At 34.7% G+C, this 18,366-nt stretch overlaps 1 protein-coding gene across 1 annotated transcript; it reads left to right on the top strand.

Moving 5' to 3' along the window:
* Positions 1–304: 304 nt before the first annotated feature.
* LOC141638801 (uncharacterized) lies at positions 305–1,404 on the top strand. Its single transcript, XM_074448042.1, has 2 exons — positions 305–558; positions 666–1,404. Exons 1-2 carry the CDS (start codon positions 305–307, stop codon positions 1,402–1,404), a joined length of 993 nt encoding a protein of 330 aa, XP_074304143.1.
* The last annotated feature ends 16,962 nt before the right edge of the window (positions 1,405–18,366 follow it).

Below are 18,366 nucleotides of genomic sequence, written 5' to 3'. Positions count from 1 at the left end.
CAGCATGTTAATCATATCATATACTTCATACACAATCTCTAATGCGTGTTCTCACTTGGTGCACAATTACATGCACCATAACACGTGTATGCGTTGTCCATGTTTTTATCTTTTGTTTGTTAATTAACCCTCTAAACCTACCATTATTACTTACTTTGTTCATTGCATGTTTCTGTACAAAAAAAAAAAAAAAAAAAATTTACTACGGCTAAATTGACGTAAATTATCTGTATTTATTGTACGTATTTGTTCTTCTAATTCATGTATTATAATTAACTTGTTTTATTTTCTTGATAGTTTAAGCATGTCGAATTTGAACAAACTCGATTTTGCGGCCTTGGATATCTCTGGAAGTAATTATTCTGAATGGGTGTTAGATGCCGAGATGTATCTTAAGTCTTATGCCCTTGGTGATGCTATTAAAGATGGGAATACAGCATCCGAACAAAATAAGGCCAAGGCCCTAATTTTTCTCCGTCGTCACCTCCATGAGGGACTCAAATATGAATATTTGACTGTGAAAGATCCTTTGATCTTATGGCAAAATCTGAAAGAAAGGTATGACCATCTTACAACAGTAATTCTTCCTAAAGCAAAATTTGACTGGATTCACCTAAGGTTACAGGATTTCAAATCCGTTATTGAGTATAACTCACCATGCACAGAATAATCGCTTCACGCTTAACTTTGTGTGGAGAAAAGATATCCGATGCGTATATGTTGGAAAAAACATATCAGACTTTTCATAGTTCACAATTGTTGCTTTCACAGCAGTATCGTCAGAGAGGATTTAAAAAATACTCTGAACTAGTTTCATGCTTATTGGTGGCTGAGCAAAATAATCAAATCCTGTTAAAAAACCACCAGTCCCGTCCTACTGGCACTGATCCATTCCCAGAAGTGAATGTGACAGTTTCTGGTCCATTCCATATAGAGAATGCGACAAATAAATATTCGGGTCACACTAGAGGTAGTGGCCCTGGACGTGGACGTGGACGAGGACGAAACAATTTTCGTGGTGGTAGAGGTGGGAAATTTAAAAGATCGTATTCTCACCGAAAGGGGGAACCAAAAGATCGTCCACATGATAAGATAAAGAAAACTGGTGAAAAACCATGTCACCGTTGTGGTAGTACAGGACATTGGATTAATACTTGTCGTACGCCGCAACATCTTGTTGATCTTTACAAGCAGTCTCAGAAAAATAATAAAGGGAAGAATATTGAAGCAAATTTTGCTGCTGAGCATGAAAATTTTGAGACGAATTATGCTGATGGTGATAACAATCTACCTTTCGTATCTGGCAAATTTATGGATTTGGACATCTCAGATTTCATGACCTTTGATCCTAATGGAGAAATTGGCCCTTTGATTGGCGATGGACGTGTCCCGAAATTGGACTAAATTTATTTGTATTACTTAAGTTATTTATTTTCATTCAATTTAGCTACTAGTCGTACTTTGTTTTCGAATTTTATTATCAAGCATGAGTGTTAAGTTTATTTAATGGATATTATCAATAATTTTATTTATAATAAATGAATTCTGAATTTAATTATAATGTTTGCTTTACGTACTATTTGTAATCACAATTGTATTAATTACGTACCACTCACTATCTTTCTTCCTGTATGATTAACAACTTAAGTTGTATCTTGATTAGCTACGTACTACGTATTTTTTTTTTTAATGACAAGTCTCCACAATTAAAACGAATCTGTATGTGTATATTCTCTCCACAGTTAGCACGAGTCTGTATGCGTATTTTATTGAGATGACAAGTCTATATTCACAATTAACGAGCCATATGATTATCAGACCTTATCCTTAGCAACGAATACCACTTTTGTTACGTACGTTTTTGTTACAAATTTTTTGATAATGTATTTCATGCATATAAATGAACACTAATACATGTTGAATTACCTTTGCATTTCCTTTCTAGTAATGGATACTACACATTGAACGAACACTATTATTTTTATTTTTATTTTTTAGACATGTACCTTATTACATGTAATTTATCTTATGAAGATTATTATGGGAGCCACACATGAAGATGTATGCCTCGCGGATAGTGCAACTACGCACACAATTCTTAAAAATAAGAAGTACTTTACTTGTCTGAAAGAGCAAAAGACAAATGTTTGTACAATTGCTGGTAGTACAAAATTAATTGACGGCTCCGGAAGAGCTAATATTTTGTTGCCTAATGGAACAAATATTGAAATACAGGAGGCTTTGTACTCTCCTAAGTCAAAAAGAAATTTGTTGAGTTTTAATGATATCCGTAGAAATGGATTTCATGTTGAGACAGCAAATAAAAATGGGGTTTAATACCTATATATCACACGTTCAAATTTGAACAAGAAAAGTGTGTTGGAAAAACTACAAGCGTTATCTTCTGGCTTGTATTATATGAAAATTTGTGCAGTTGAATCTCATGCACTAGTAAACCAAAAGTTTACAGATAAAAACAAGTTTATTGTTTGGCATGACCGGTTTGGCCATCCCGGATCATTAATGATGCGAAAAATCATTGAAAATTCATGTGGACATTTATTAGAGAATCATAAGATTCTTCAAACTAGTGAGTTTTCATGTGCCGCTTGTTCACAAGGCAAATTGATTATTAGGCCATCACCTACAAAGATAGGGAATGAATCCCTTACATTTCTGGAAAGAATACAAGGTGATATTTGTGGACCTATACATCCACCAAGTGGACCATTTCGATACTTTATGGTATTAATTGATGCATCAACTAGATGGTCACACGTATCCTTGTTATCAACTCGCAACCTAGCGTTTGCAAGATTATTAGCTCAATTGATAAGATTAAGAGCTCACTATCCAGATTATCCCATTAAGACTATCCATTTTGACAACGTTGGTGAATTTAGTTCACAAACTTTTGATGATTATTGTATGTCTATTGGGATAAGTGTTGAACATCCTGTAGCACATGTCACACTCAAAATGGTCTTGCTGAGTCATTAATAAAACGCATTCAATTAATTGCGAGACCAATGCTTTTGAGGTCTAAATTGCCTATTTCGGCATGGGGGCATGCTGTTTTACATGCAGCAGCACTAATTCGCATCAGACCAACTAGTTATCATAAATCATCTCCCCTAAAGTTGGTTTTTGGTCACGAACCAAATGTTTCTCATCTAAGAATTTTTGGTTGTGGTGTATATGTTCCAATTAGTCCACCACAACGTACAAAGATGGGACCCCAAAGAAGGTTGGGAATATATGTGGGGTTCGAATCTCCATCAATTATTAAATTTTTAGAGCCATCTACAGGAGATTTATTTACGGCCCGTTTTGCTGATTGTCATTTTGATGAATCACTTTTCCCAACGTTAGGGGGAGAAAATAAACATCTGGTAAAAGAGATAAGTTGGCATGAATTATCATTATCGCATTTAGATCCTCGTACTAAAGAATGTGAACTTGAAGTTCAAAGGATAATTCATTTACAACGGTTAGCAAACCAACTGCCAAATGCCTTCATTGATCCAAAAGGAGTGATAAAATCTCATATACCAGCTGTAAATGATCCAGCTAAAATTAATGTCCCTGAAGGACTTTCAATTGCAAATGAGTCTAAAGCACGCATGAAGCGTGGTAGACCTATTGGTTCCAAAGATAAAAATCCTCGAAAACAAAAAGGAGCAAAAGTTGATAATGGCAATGTTGAGGATAAGATAGCTTTTGAAAAGCCCCTTGAAAAGCTTGGAGACATGACTGATAATATTAATCTAGAAGAGATTCAGGTACCTGAAAATAAAAATTGTGAAGAGATCTCGATAAATTATGTCATGTCTCGAAAAACATGGAACCGAAACAAAATCGACGTCGATGATGATGTTTTTGCATTTAATGTAGCGCTTGATATCATGCATGAAAATGAGGATCATGAACCAAAGTCTGTTGATCAGTGCAGAGGTAGAATTGATTGGCCTAAATGGAAAGATGCTATTGAAGCAGAATTAAAATCACTGGCTAAACGAGAAGTATTTGGGCGATGCACGCACACCCAAAGGGAGTAAAGCCGTAGGGCTACAAATGGGTGTTTGTGCGAAAAAGAAATGAAAAAGGCGAGATAGTCAGATATAAGGCCCGTTTAGTTGCACAAGGTTTTTCACAAAGACCTGGTATTGATTATGAAGAGACATATTCTCCTGTAATGGATACAACTACTTTTCGATATCTGATTAGTCTGGCTATAAGGGAAGGACTTGATTTACATCTTATGGACGTTGTTACAGCTTATTTATATGGCTCACTTGATAGCGATATATACATGAAACTCCCTGAAGGTTTTAAGCTTCCCGACACATTAAAATCATGTCCAAGAGAGCAATATTCGATCAAGCTAAACAAATCTTTATATGGTTTGAAACAATCCCGGCGTATGTGGTATAACCGTCTTAGTGAATATTTGTTAAAAGAAGGTTATAAAAATGACCCTATTTGTCTGTGTCTATTCATAAAGAGGTCAAAATCCGGATTTGTGATTATTGCTGTTTATGTTGATGATCTTAATATTGTTGGAACTTCTGAAGAAATTACAAAAGCCGTCGAATGTTTGAAGAAAGAATTTAAGATGAAAGATTTAGGAAAAACAAAATTTTGTCTTGGTCTGCAAATTGAACATCTTGACAATGGAATTTTGTTACATCAAGGGACCTACATTGATAAAGTGCTAAAACAGTTTAAAATGGATAAAGCACATCCGTTGAATACTCCTATGGTTGTAAGAACACTTGATGTGAAGAATGACCCGTTTCGACCTCGTGAAGCAAATGAGAAAGTCCTTGGTCCTGAAGTACCGTACTTGAGTGCAATTGGAGCTTTGATGTATCTTGCTAGTCATACTCGACCCGACATATCTTTTTCAGTAAATCTCTTAGCAAGATATAGCTCTTCTCCAACTCAAAGGCATGGGAATGGAGTCAAACATTTACTCCGTTATCTTCGAGGTACGTCTGATATGGGTTTATATTATTCTAATAAATGCAAAACAGAGTTAGTTGGTTTTGCAGATGCAGGTTATATTTCTGACCCACATAATGGTCGTTCGCAAACTGGCTATGTGTTTACATGTGGTAATACTCCTATCTCATGGCGCTCTGTGAAGCAAACTATAGCCGCCACTTCTTCAAATCATGCCGAGTTATTAGCAATTCATGAAGCTAGTCGAGAATGTGTATGGTTGAGATCAGTTATTCATCATATTGAAGGATCATGAGATCTATCTCCAAGAAATAAGTCACCAACTATTTTACATGAAGATAATACTGCGTGCATCGCTCAACTCAAGGCAGGATTCATCAAGGGTGATAGAACGAAGCACATTTTGCCGAAATTCTTTTTTACTCATGATCTTCAAAAAGATGGTGTCATTAGTGTTCAACAAATCTGTTCTAGTGAAAATCTCGCAGATATTTTTACCAAGGCACTTCCGAGCAAGACATTTGAGAAGCTAATTAATCAACTTGGGCTACGTCGTCTCAAGGATGTCAAGCGATGTTTTAATGAGGGGGAGTAAATACGCGTTGCACTCTTTTTCCCTTAGCCATGGTTTTGTCCCACTGGGTTTTCCAGGCAAGGTTTTTAATGAGGCAACACTTAGTGCGTATTACGGAGATTATTGTACTCTTTTTCCTTTATTAGATTTTTGTCCCATAGAGTTTTTCTAGTAGAGGTTTTAACGAGGCATTTTTTTCCGATGATGGACATCCAAGGGGGAGTGTTACGAAATATCTAAAGATATTATATGGATGTCCATATATTACCGTATCTTTAGGAGATATTCTATTACCATATTATAGATATACTCTTGTACTATATATACCCTTCATATGAATAAAGCTGAATACCTTTCCTGCACTCTATATTCTCTCATAACTCTCTATTATTCATAACATTAATCTAATTTTTATCTGTTTTTTGGTTTTAATGAATTAAGCGGTATATAATATAGATAGATAAATAGATTAGATAGATATGTTGTTTACCCTACAGTATATAATTTGTATAAGACTTCTACCAATGTCAAGATTTCACGTAATATTTTTTTAATTTCAAGATTTAATTTCATAAAAGTCAATTAAATATTATTTTAGAATTTTGAAAAAGTTGGAGTCTCTAAAATTGCCTGAAAAAAGCCTCTTATATATATATATATATATATATATATATATATATATATATATATATATATATATATATATATATATATATATATATATATATATATTGATGATTGTACATTTACTAGTTTTAATCCCGTGCACTAAATGCATGGGTTGTCTTTTTAAATATGTTGTTGAATTTATGGTAGTTGATCCTTTTATAATTAACGTAATTTTTTTTATTAAAATTTGAATGACACTTTTAATAAAAGCGATATATATCGTGTTAAAGTTTGAAAGTTGTGCAAATATAATTGCACGTGATAAATTGTTCAATTGTTGAACTAAATAAATAGGTATTCAAGAGTTTCGTGATAGTGAATATCAGCCGTTTAAATATATTACTAATACTCAAATATTTATTTTATTGAATTTTGTCCGGCCACGTAACGGTCACATTCAATCCCATTAATTGCCCTCATTAACATACTAATAAATCACTATTAATTAGTCATTAAAATGTGATTTAATCCTCCTTATAACTCCCATATGTGGATATATATAAGTTGAGGAAATTGATGTGAATGGTATGTATCGTACACACAAAAATACACATACAAACATATTTTTCTAGTTGCTAAGCCCACCATCAATATGGGACTTGGGATTTGGGGTGTGGACATATTCCGGGACTCTAGTAGCCGCCGGAGGTACGAATATATGTTAGTGGGCAGTTAGCGAGCACAACGATCCGATCGCTTCCGCATAAAGGTATGTCCTTATTTTCCAACAGTGGTATCAGAGCAAATGTGTTTTGCTACTGTCCCTTCGATTATTCGTTTTATGCGACAAATGTGTATCATGTCTAAACATGTAGGATGTGTTCCTACACGATTAAGCCGTATATTGTTTTTTTGGCATATGATAATGGACTTGTCATAACTCACAATACATGCATGTTTCCTGTGATATACCGCTTGTGTCCTCGCGTTTGTTTCTCTCTAATCTGTTTTCAGAATTTCATCTCCCATGGCCTAAGTGGTCATCCTTTTCCTCATAGTTACGTGATTTAGCCATACCAAAAGGAAAAACCAGCATGTGTGTCACATAAAGAAATCCGTTTTCTTTAGTTTAAGGAGAAGTACTTCGATTTGTATGATTCGCTTATTCGTCGATCTGTGTGATGAGAACGATAAGCAAGTATAACGCTCCATGTGGGCAGTAACATGAAATCATGAATATCACTCACCGTCTTCGATTCGGTGTATGTGACAAAAACGACTTGCTGGATCTTAGTGGGCTGACAATTTTGATTCACGGTGATGGATCGAGATATGCAGAGGTGTGGTGGTGGTATGTCCATTACCACTGGTCATCCTCTCCGATCATTTTTTCCTTCCCGTTACCCCAACTACAGCTTAGTCTTTGTGACGAGTATTGAGACGATGTCTGAACCAATTTGATGACGATTGACCATATATGTGCCCGAGTCTGTTTCAATTGAATCTTAAATCGGTGGTGCGAGTATGTCACGCACTCGAATCGGGATCGCGATTTGAGTCGCTCCTTCATCAGACCCATGAAATTCTACACTGTGAATAAGTTTCCTTATGTAGAGAAACATCTGTCAATTATAAACTTGGTTGTCTTCTGATTTGTGAAGAATGGCGGAAGACGAGATGACGGTTTTTGGTGTTGGATTAAATTATTTAAAAGGAAGATGAAAATGTTGATGGTAGATTTGCAGGTGTAATGAATGAACAGTGTCGTTTTTTTTTTATCTTTTTATGTTTGGCACTCCTTATTATCAAATCCCTACTCGGCCGTTTCTTTTGTATAATATGCATGTTCAGTAGAAATGCGTACATGTTTTACATTATCGCATTTATCTTACTGATGATGGTACTCTGCATTGTGCTAATTTGTTTAGCTAAATTCTCTAAGTGTATAAATTTGTTTTATATAAATATGAAATTTATTGTGCAGCATACGATTTTGTTTCATGTGTATAGTAAGTAGTAGTCTCTTTATGAATATGTTTCATATAAAGAAGAGTGTGAATCATGTAAATGTGTTTTATATGAATTTTGGCCATATTCTCTTAGTGGTTTTAATTATAAGTTTTTTTTTATGAATATGTTCAATACTCCATATATAATTGTTTTTTGAACCCATATAAATTTGTTTTATATGCATAATTAAATTTCTTAGTGAAGTTAATTTTATATTCAATATTTTATGAGTATGTCTCATAAATTTATTTTACGTGTAAATGTTAAATATCTGAGTGATATTTTATAATTTACGTAAAAGTTTCTCCTTGTATGTAAATTTTAGATGTCTTAGTGACATTTTGCTTTGCGAAGTTTGGCTAGCAAAATTCATGAGTATGAGAAATACTAATTTTCGACTCCGTGTTCGATTTGTATATGCTACTCATAATTATGTGGTATATCGTATTTTACAAATTAGAGTTAAAATTTACGAATTCGTTTCGCTTATTTTTGTCTTGTGAAAATTGTGTAATTTTGTATTACATAAAAAAAAATATCTTATTGACATTTGTTGTTCATGAGATTTTATAACTTACATACAAGGCGTATATCTTTGTGATATAATAGTTATTGTAAATTTGTTTTACGAAAAGATTTATATCTTTGTGATATACTTGGACATGTAAATTCGTTTTACATCTAAGACCCTGTTATATCTTAGTGATATATGATATCATGTAAATTGGGTTTTTACATGAGAGATGAGAAATTTGAATACATATTAGTTGTGTATCAATAACTCATTAAAACTATCATATGTGTTATGGTCAAGTTTTAATTAATTTTAACGATGTGCAAATTTGTTTTGCATAGTATTTGTCTAATATCAAAGTGATATTATTATACATGCTAATTTGTTTAGCGGTATTTGTAAGGGTGAATGACTAATTCGTTTAGTTGTTTATTAAAGATTAATGATTTTGTTTCATTTAATCTTAAGAGTTAATTAAATTGTTGAAATTTATCGTTTATGGCGTTTGTGATGATTATGAGCTTAGCTAAATTTTTGAACGAACAATATAAATGAAGGAATTTTGATAATTTAATTTGGAAATGTGCCTTAATCCATATACTTGTGTATGACAACAAGTGTTTTTGGTGATTTGTTCACCATAGTGAAGCGGTTTGAACTTTGATCACTATAATGATAAGATTTAGTATCTTATTAAAATCACGATTTGAGAAATTGTGATCACTATTATATGATCGAGGTTAAATATCTTTCTAATGAGTAGGATAATGAGAATTTGTTTTTTCTTTACCAGTATTTGTTCAAATATAGTAAACTTTATGCATGCAAAATTGTGTTCTTTTGTATATAAACCTATTAACTAGTTTTGAGACATGTCTTACAGCTTGTGTAGCGTGAGACTAATGTATAAGTCAGATTCGTTTTGACGTAGGGTACAAGATTGTGTGTCTTGACCCGGAGTATTTGAGGATTGTCACCGTGTTTTATTTATGTTATGTGAAATGATTTTTAAACACGCGATTGGCTGACGTAAGAGTTTATTTTTCCCATGGCGATTTGTTTGCCATCCGATTCTGAGATTAGAAAAATAGAAAACTCTTAATGGGTCATAGTCAATACACTCAATCCTTCGTAAAAGTCTCAAAATTTATCGAGACGGGAAAAGAGTGCCTTTTGGCGCTAATGAATGTCTCCTGTTACGATTGTTAACGGTCTAAGTTTTTTTTTTTTTACTATGAGTACAAATATGTGGTATTGTTTAATATGTCTGACTTAGTGTCGGCGAGAGAATAGTACGGAGATACTATAAATTTGGTTCATGTTAGTTTCGAGCCAAATGGCATCCTTCTCCCTCAATTCGAGTTATATGTTTGTTTCTTACATCCAATGTTAATTCTTGTCCTTTGTGGATTTAGAAACGGAGCGAGAATTTTTATAATTCGTTATTTAATCCATTGTTTGTTGATGGATAATTCAAAGAGGCTTTGTGCTACTTTGATTTGTTAATTCTCTACGCACTTGGAGTGCGTGGTTATTTTTCAATAATTATTTTATTGGAAATCACAGATTCTACTTATTAAACCTCTTGTTAATAGTTCGTTATGGCTATGTGTTTGGTCATAATATATATGTTCACCGCGTTATTTTTTAATTTGATTCATCTCTTTGATTACATTTTCATGTATGTTCATTGTCTCTAACTTTTATATTTCAATCTTTTTTTATTTTTAATTGTGAGTAGCTAAATGTTATGGAGTATCATGAAACCGTTGTTTTTCCTCTTATTTTGAGATTATTCACGCATTGGGTTTTGTATCCATTATTTTGTCATTTTATAAAGTGTTTGATATGTTCAAATATTTTATGATAAAAGTAAAATCAACTTCAAACTTAGAGTCAGAACTCTTAGTATATGTGTTGGTTGTGAATAACTTTTTTTATATGTTCAAAGTGTAAATCAGGAAAAATATGTGCACAATTCCTAATTGTTATGACAAGAGATTGTTTTAAATTGAGGAATTGTACATCACTTGACATGGTTAAGTGAAGTCTAACGATGATCAAGTTTTCCTTCTTATAGATTAAGGGAATTCCTTAAATATGTTTTTAGGAAAATTTCCTCGCTCCAAATAAGTTTTGGATATAAGATTGGTTATTCATGTCTTAACAGTTGTCAAACTTTGTATTTAAGTGGCCCACAATATTTATTTACTTGGATGTGTTTCTAAGTGTTGGCGAAGCCTATTAGACATTTGTATTGTATTCGTTATAATATAAAACTATCTCTTGGTGAGTGGGAGAATTTTTTGTTAACCCATTGTGGCACCAAGGATAGTTTAACTTCTCTATATTTTGGATAGTGGGAGTAGTTCCATGATCCAAGGTAAAGATGAGAGTTTGTCTACTAATGAGCAAATATTAACTTGTGCGTCAAGTGTTTTGCTCATTATGGAGGATAGTTGAAGTTGTTTCTTCTATTCATTTTTGAACCACTTTTAGTAAGTGGGAGCTATCACTTTTAGTAAGTGTGCTTTTTCACCAAGTAATAAAGAATGGATTGTTATTATGAGAGTAGATAGATATTGTGACAACGAATGGTTATGGCAATAAGGTTTAAGACTATTTTGAGATATGTTCTCAAATGTTGGGATTTGTTCCCATTTCTTCTAGCTTTGATTATCTATTTGAATTTTGTTTTCAAATGGATGTAAAGACTATTTTCTCGTATCAAGTTGCTTGAGAAAAGCCTATATGCATAGATTGTTCAGCTGAGTTTGTCTCAAATGATTAATATGATAGATCTTTGTGTACTTCAAGCTTATTCATATGTTGAATGATCAATATTTATTTCAAATTTCATAAATCATTTGTGTGATGATTTAATTGGAATGGTAAAATAGTTTTGGTTATGTCAAAATTATATTAGAGAATAAGTTTCTGTTTGTTAATGGGTGACATATTGGTATTTAGAAGAAAAATAAAGTTTTTATGTCTAAACCTATGCTCAAAAGTAAGAAACAATTAAGTATTATTTTTTATTCTGGTGTAGTTGGCATTTTGATGTGTACCTTGTTTAGTACATGGTTGAACGTCAATTTGTGATTCATAAGTATTTGTTACCTAATCAATCATCTACACGTAAAATGATATGTAATCAAATGACTTTCACTTTTACCTTTGTGGTAAGAGTAAATTAGTTATTGTGTAGGACTAAGAGTTGTCATCAAGTAAGATTAACTAACAAGATGGTTGGCGCATTATTTCATAAGATGTGTTCTTAATTAGTTCATGTGTTGAGCTAATTGTGCGAAACAGTCAACTTAAGTTTTAATCTTGTTTAGTTGTGGATGTGTTTGATGATGGACATTTTTTAGATAAAGATTTTGTATCTTTTGGAAATGTTCATATGCATTTGTTGCATGATGAGGCACAAAAGATGTCACCAAGTTTTTAGATTGTCTAATCACATGGGTAATCGCCTTGACACTTGTGTAGTGCGCAAGATGAGACTGAGTCACGTTAACACTTAGTGAGTGTTAGATAAAGATTATCTTTGTACATGAGTTGTATGGAAAATATATTGACTCGTTATATAGTCTCCTTAGTAAGTCTAAGATGAGACTTTTGTAGTCGAAGTATGAGAAGACACCTTATTTTCATACTAAAGCTTTGAACCGAATCACAAGTGTCAGATTGGATATTGTGTATATCAATCTAGTGACTTGGGTTAGATACTTGAGTAGTATCTAGACTTATGATTCGCACGATATAGAAGCGTGATATGCCCATTGTAGTGGGAGCTATGTTGTGACACATATATCATACTATGTGTGTTAGTAAGTCGACCGTTAGGAGTGACAAATGATTCCCTACTTTGTCATTGTGTGATCCTATGGACTGTGTTGTCCAACTTTGTTCGATGCCCTTTGACTTGGAGCTATGATATGAAGTTAATTCTTGATGTTGCTACTTTAATATGAATTCTAAGAATCTAAAAGATTAAGGTTCAATGAATTATGTTAGGAAAGCAGTTAAGTTGAGATGGATTATTATTAGTGTCTAAGGAATGATCAATTCAACTTCACCATAATTTCCTGGCCAGGGATTATATTGTGTATATAACTAATATGACTATGATAGCATATAGGGATTGTGTATGCTAGCGGTGATGTTAGAATGATTTGGGGTATTGATAATGTGAAAGTGTTATGTTAGTTTTGATGGTAACTTAATATAACATTACTTTGTTACGTTTTGGTCGCACACCTCATTTCCCGTATGAAGCATAAGAGATTGTTTAATAGAGTATTGTGTTGTGATAAATTTGACTGTGTGATCAAATTGGTACATTTCTCTATCTTTGTGAATGAGAAATAAAGTTCACTTGGTTGTGTACCAACGTGGTGTATTACCTTGGATTAGTGGCCAAGTGGGAGCATTAACTCGGTTGTGTGGCCGAGTGGGAGTATTGAATTTTGTCCGGCCACGTAACGGTCACATTCAATCCCATTAATTGCCCTCATTAACATACTAATAAATCACTATTAATTAGTCATTAAAATGTGATTTAATCCTCCTTATAACTCTCATATGTGGATATATATAAGTTGAGGAAATTGATGTGAATGGTATGTATCGTACACACAAAAATACACATACAAACATATTTTTCTAGTTGCTAAGTCCACCATCAATATGGGACTTGGGATTTGGGGTGTGGACATATTCCGGGACTCTAGTAGCCGTCGGAGGTACGAATATATGTTAGTGGGCAGTTAGCGAGCACAACGATCCGATCGCTTCCGCATAAAGATATGTCCTTATTTTCCAACATATTTGTAAATAAGTTTTCCTTGTTGCTTATTTCGATAATAAATTTGAATTATAATATGCGTAGTATATTACTCCGTTTGTCTTAGTTGTTTGCTTGTCTCTTTTATTCTTTGTGAGGGGTATTTTAAGCAAATGCAAAAACTGAAGCGAAGGGAGTATAAAATTTTAATGTCACATCATTGTTTTATGATTAACTTTTCTATAATTATTTTAATAAAAGATTAAATTAACGAAACTGAAGTCTCAATTTGCAAAACGATAGTTAGTGGTCTAGCCTAGTAACTATAATAAAGATTAAACTATAATAAAGGATTTATAGTCTCAATTTGTAAAACTCAAAAATAATACATATATATGCTCAAATCCTTTATTATAAAACACCAAATCTATACTACAAGCTGTATAAACTAGTTGTATAATCCGATCCAAATAATTTGGATATCTAGAAATCTTGAATCCAAAAATATGGATATCCAGATTTCGAAAACCGAAACCGATCCGGTTTACATCTCAATTCACAGTCTTTTTTTCTTTTGGGTAAATCTCCATTTGAGGGGTGATAATGTGATATAATTCCCTTTATTTTGGCCCTTTTTCGGTCTTTCTTTGTATTGGCTCCTCTAACACCATTCAAAATGATTTTCCTAATTATTTTTACATCACAAATATTTCACTTCCTCAAAAACGTATCATCAAATAAAATTGCTAGACTTGTTAATCCTCAGTTAGTCTTACAAGTGGATATTCTGAAGAAAGGGTTGGGGTCAGCGATAGGCAATGGATGCAGTACCTTATTTTGGAAACACAAGTGGGCTACTGAGTCGCCATTGGAGGAGCATACGCATTTGAATATTCCAGAGGAAATTTCGAGTGCTTCAGTGGCTGATATGTGGGACATGTCGACTGGTTGGAAGTGGGAATTATTTGCGGATTTTTTTCCAAATAATGTGCTCCAAACTATCGCTTCTTATGAGGTTCTGCCTGGTGATGATAATGCCAATCAGTTTTATTGGGCTGAAACAGCGTCGGGTTTTTTCTCAATAAAGTCTGCTGTTCGCATTATACGTGATGCACCGCGTGCTGAAACAGAATCATTCTGGAATTTGTCATGGAGAACTTGGGTGCCCCCAACGGATGAGGCTTTTCCTTTGGCTTTTGTTACATGAACGAATTATGTCGAATGTTAATCGTGCTCGTCGTGGCTTTACTGAGGACCCCTGCTGTATGACGTGTAATGGTATTGAGGAGTCGGCCCTGCATCTTTTAAGGGACTGTCCTGCAGCGAGGACGGTGTGGCAAAGTTTCTCTCTTGATGGGGTGTCGGGTTTCTGGGCAGCAAGAAATATTCGGGATTGGGTGATTTTGAACATTACTCCTCGAAGGCAGGTAGCATTAGACAATTGGCCAACCACCTTCTCGGTTGTAGTTTGGTGGTTGTGGAGATGGCGTAATTGTCAGAGTTTTTGATAGGGGGGAGGTTATACCCATTAATAAATATTCAATAATTATGCAGCGTGTTTGGGAGGTCATTAATGCAAAGGGCTCGATGGACCTCATTAGCATTGGGACGACGGATAGAAGGAAGGAGGTGATGGTGCGTTGGATTGCCCCATTATTTGGATGGGTTACTTTAAATATTGATGGGGCGTCAAAGGGTAATCTGGGAATGTCGGGAGCTGGGGGTATAATTCGAGACTCCTCTGGGCAGCTGCTCATTGCTTTTGCGGGGAAACTGGGTGTTGCTAAAGTCACAAGGGCCGAGTTAATGGCTTTAAAACGGGGGTTGGCTCTTGCTTTGGAACGGAATTTTCTACAAATTCTAATCTAAAATGATTCTCGTGTCATAGAAGGTTTTATGAAGGCGGAGGAAGCGCTGCCTACGGCTTTCTCGCATATGGTCCGTATTTGTAAGTCCTTCATCCAAGACTCGGTTTGGGAAGCAAAGATTATACATGTTTATCGGGAAGTGAATATGATATAAAATCTAGTCGATTTTATGGATATGAACAGTACGTTGGACTGTTCGGATTGTTCTGTAAAAAAAACGCAGCGGAATATTAAACTGTTTATTTGATTTTTATATGTATTTGAACGAAAATTTAAAAGATATGGCGTGATCACTCCCTCCTCCCTCGCAAGGAATTTGATTGTAACACACGACTGGTTTTTGTGACTCTCACCTCGCAAGGATCAACCACACTCTAATCTCTCCCTCACAAGAAAGAAATAAGACACTCAAAGCTCGCAAGCAATAAGCAACAAGAAAACTTGTATTAATCTCTAAACTTGAATTAATAAAACTGAATACAAAAGACCCTATTTATACTATAAGGAAACCGACCTCTCTTCCTTAAACTTCCTTAACTTGTCCTAAACTGATTAGGAAATCCGACCCATATTATGGCAAATTGCCTTATTACAATCTTGCTAAGATTAGGAAAGAAACTATAAGGAAATAATAATACTACCTTAAATTAATTGACTAGAATTAGGATTTATTGATTAGAATTAGGAAAGCAGAAATAAGGAAACTAATAATCCTAAACACCTCCATCAGCACCGACCTTGACCCTCCTTGACCCTCCTTGGTTGGCGTGTTGACTTAGACGGATTCCAACCCGTCACTCTTGCTTCTCCATGCTATCATATTCACGATACTTGAGCCTATTTTGAAACCTTCAGAAATGTGAGTTACATTTCGACTAATTAAGACTTCATTTTCATTTTCTTCAAGTGCTCCTGCATCATTCTCCCCTTCTTTTTGAGAATTTTACCTCAAATTTTCGTCATCTAATTACGGTGACAAATCTCCAACATTGAATGTCGTACTTACACTTCCATACTCACTCGGTAATTCTAACTTGTAGGCATTAGTCCCATAGCTTTCAAGTATCTTGAATGGTCCATCGGCTCTTGGCATCAATTTATTCTTCCTCTTGGATGGAAAATGTTCCTTCCTTAAGTGTAACCATACTAAGTCTCCAACTTTGAAAACAGGTTGTTTTCGATGTTTATTTGCTTTCTCCTTGTACCTAGCATTAGCTTTCTCGATTTGTGCTTTAACTTGCTCACAAACTCGAAAAAATGCAGCTTGTCTTTCCTTTGCTTCGAAACTCAACACATCCTTCTTTGGTATAGGAACCAAATCAATAGGAAGATACGGATTCACCCCATAAACAATCTCGAATGGTGATCTTCCCGTAGTCATTGACGACGTGCGGTTGTATGCAAACTCAGCTTGAGCTAACTTAACATCCCAATCTTTCGTACTCTTGCTAACCAAACCTCGTAACAAGCTTCCCAAAGTTCTATTAGTCACCTCGGTTTGTCCATCTGTTTGTGGATGATGAGAAGTACTAAATAATAACTTTGTTCTAACCAATCTCCATAATGTCTTTCAAAAGTAGCTTAAGAACTTAACATCTCGATCCGACACTATAGTAAGTGGAATACCATGTAGTCGAACAATCTCTTTGTAATAAAGTTCAGCAATATTGGTAGCATCATCGGTTTTATGACATGGGATGAAATGTGCCATCTTTGAAAATCGATCCGCAACAACCATAATCGAATCCTTTCCTCTTCGAGTTCTAGGTAAACCAAGTATAAAGTCCATACTTACCTCATTCCACGGTTGTGTAGGTACGGGCAGGGGCGTATAAAGTCCCTTATTGAACGTACTCTTTGCCATTTGACACACCACGCACTTAGCCACGATCTCTTGCACATCTTTGCTCATCTTTGGCCAATAAAAATGCTCACTCAAAATATCATTAGTCTTGTTTACTCCAAAGTGTCAAGCTATTACACCACCATGAGCTTCTCAGATCAAAAGCTCTCGAATTGAACCGCTGGGAATACACAATCGATTGCCTTTGAATAAATAACCGTCTTGAACAGTATATAACCCCGTAGGCTCAATAATCTCCTTAGCAAACTCTGGATCAGATTTGTACAGTTCTTTGATATGTTCAAATCCAAGCATTCTCGCATCCAACTCGATCAATAAAGTATGTCTTCGAGACAATGCATCAGCAAATACATTAGAAACTCCCGTCTTATACCTTGATGAGAAAGTAAAAGATTGTAGAAACTCAACCCATTTGGCATGTCTTGGATTTAACTTTTGTTGCCCATGAATAAGCTTCAATGCTTCATGATCCGAATGTAACATAAATGGTTTAGGTCGCAAATAATGACCCCAATAGTCCAATGCTCTCACAATTGCATAGAACTCCTTATCATAAGTCGAGTAATTCAATCGTGCACCACCCAACTTTTCACTAAAGTAAGCTACTGGCCGTTTATCTTTCACCAAAACAGCCCCAATCCCAACTCCACTCGCATCACACTCAACTTCGAATAATTTATCAAAATTAGGAAGTGTTAAAATAGGTGCGGAGCTTAGTTTAGATTTTACCTCTTCGAATGCCTTCTTTGCACTAGGAGTCCATACAAATTCACCCTTCTTCGTCAACTCGGTTATAGGCGCCATGATTGTACTGAAATTTTGGATAAACCTTCGATAAAACGAAGTGAAACCATGGAAACTACGAACCTCAGTCGCCATGCCTTGATTGCCTCCACCTTGGACGGATCCATGCTCACACCATTTTCACCAACAATATAACCTAGGAACACCACGCTTGACACCATGAACGTGCACTTCTCCATCTTGCCATATAGTTTTTCGTAGCATTTTAAACACTTCACGGAGATGTTCAATATGTTCCTCCTTGCTCTTGCTATAAATAAGAATATCATCGAGATACACCACCACAAACTTGTTTAAGAACGGCCTCAATACTTCATTCATCAATCTCATAAACGAACTAGGATCATTGCAAAGACCAAATGGCAT

The sequence above is a fragment of the Silene latifolia genome, chromosome 2 (genome assembly GCF_048544455.1).
Source record: "Silene latifolia isolate original U9 population chromosome 2, ASM4854445v1, whole genome shotgun sequence".
NCBI classification, from domain to species: Eukaryota; Viridiplantae; Streptophyta; class Magnoliopsida; order Caryophyllales; family Caryophyllaceae; genus Silene; species Silene latifolia.
This window is presented reverse-complemented; position numbering and strand designations above follow the sequence as displayed.

Coding starts and splice junctions, on each gene's coding strand:
- LOC141638801 (XM_074448042.1), top strand. CDS start 305: ATGTCGAATTTGAACAAACTCGATTTTGCGGCCTTGGATATCTCTGGA. Junction 559..665: donor TGGCAAAATCTGAAAGAAAG/GTATGACCATCT, acceptor CACCATGCACAG/AATAATCGCTTCACGCTTAA.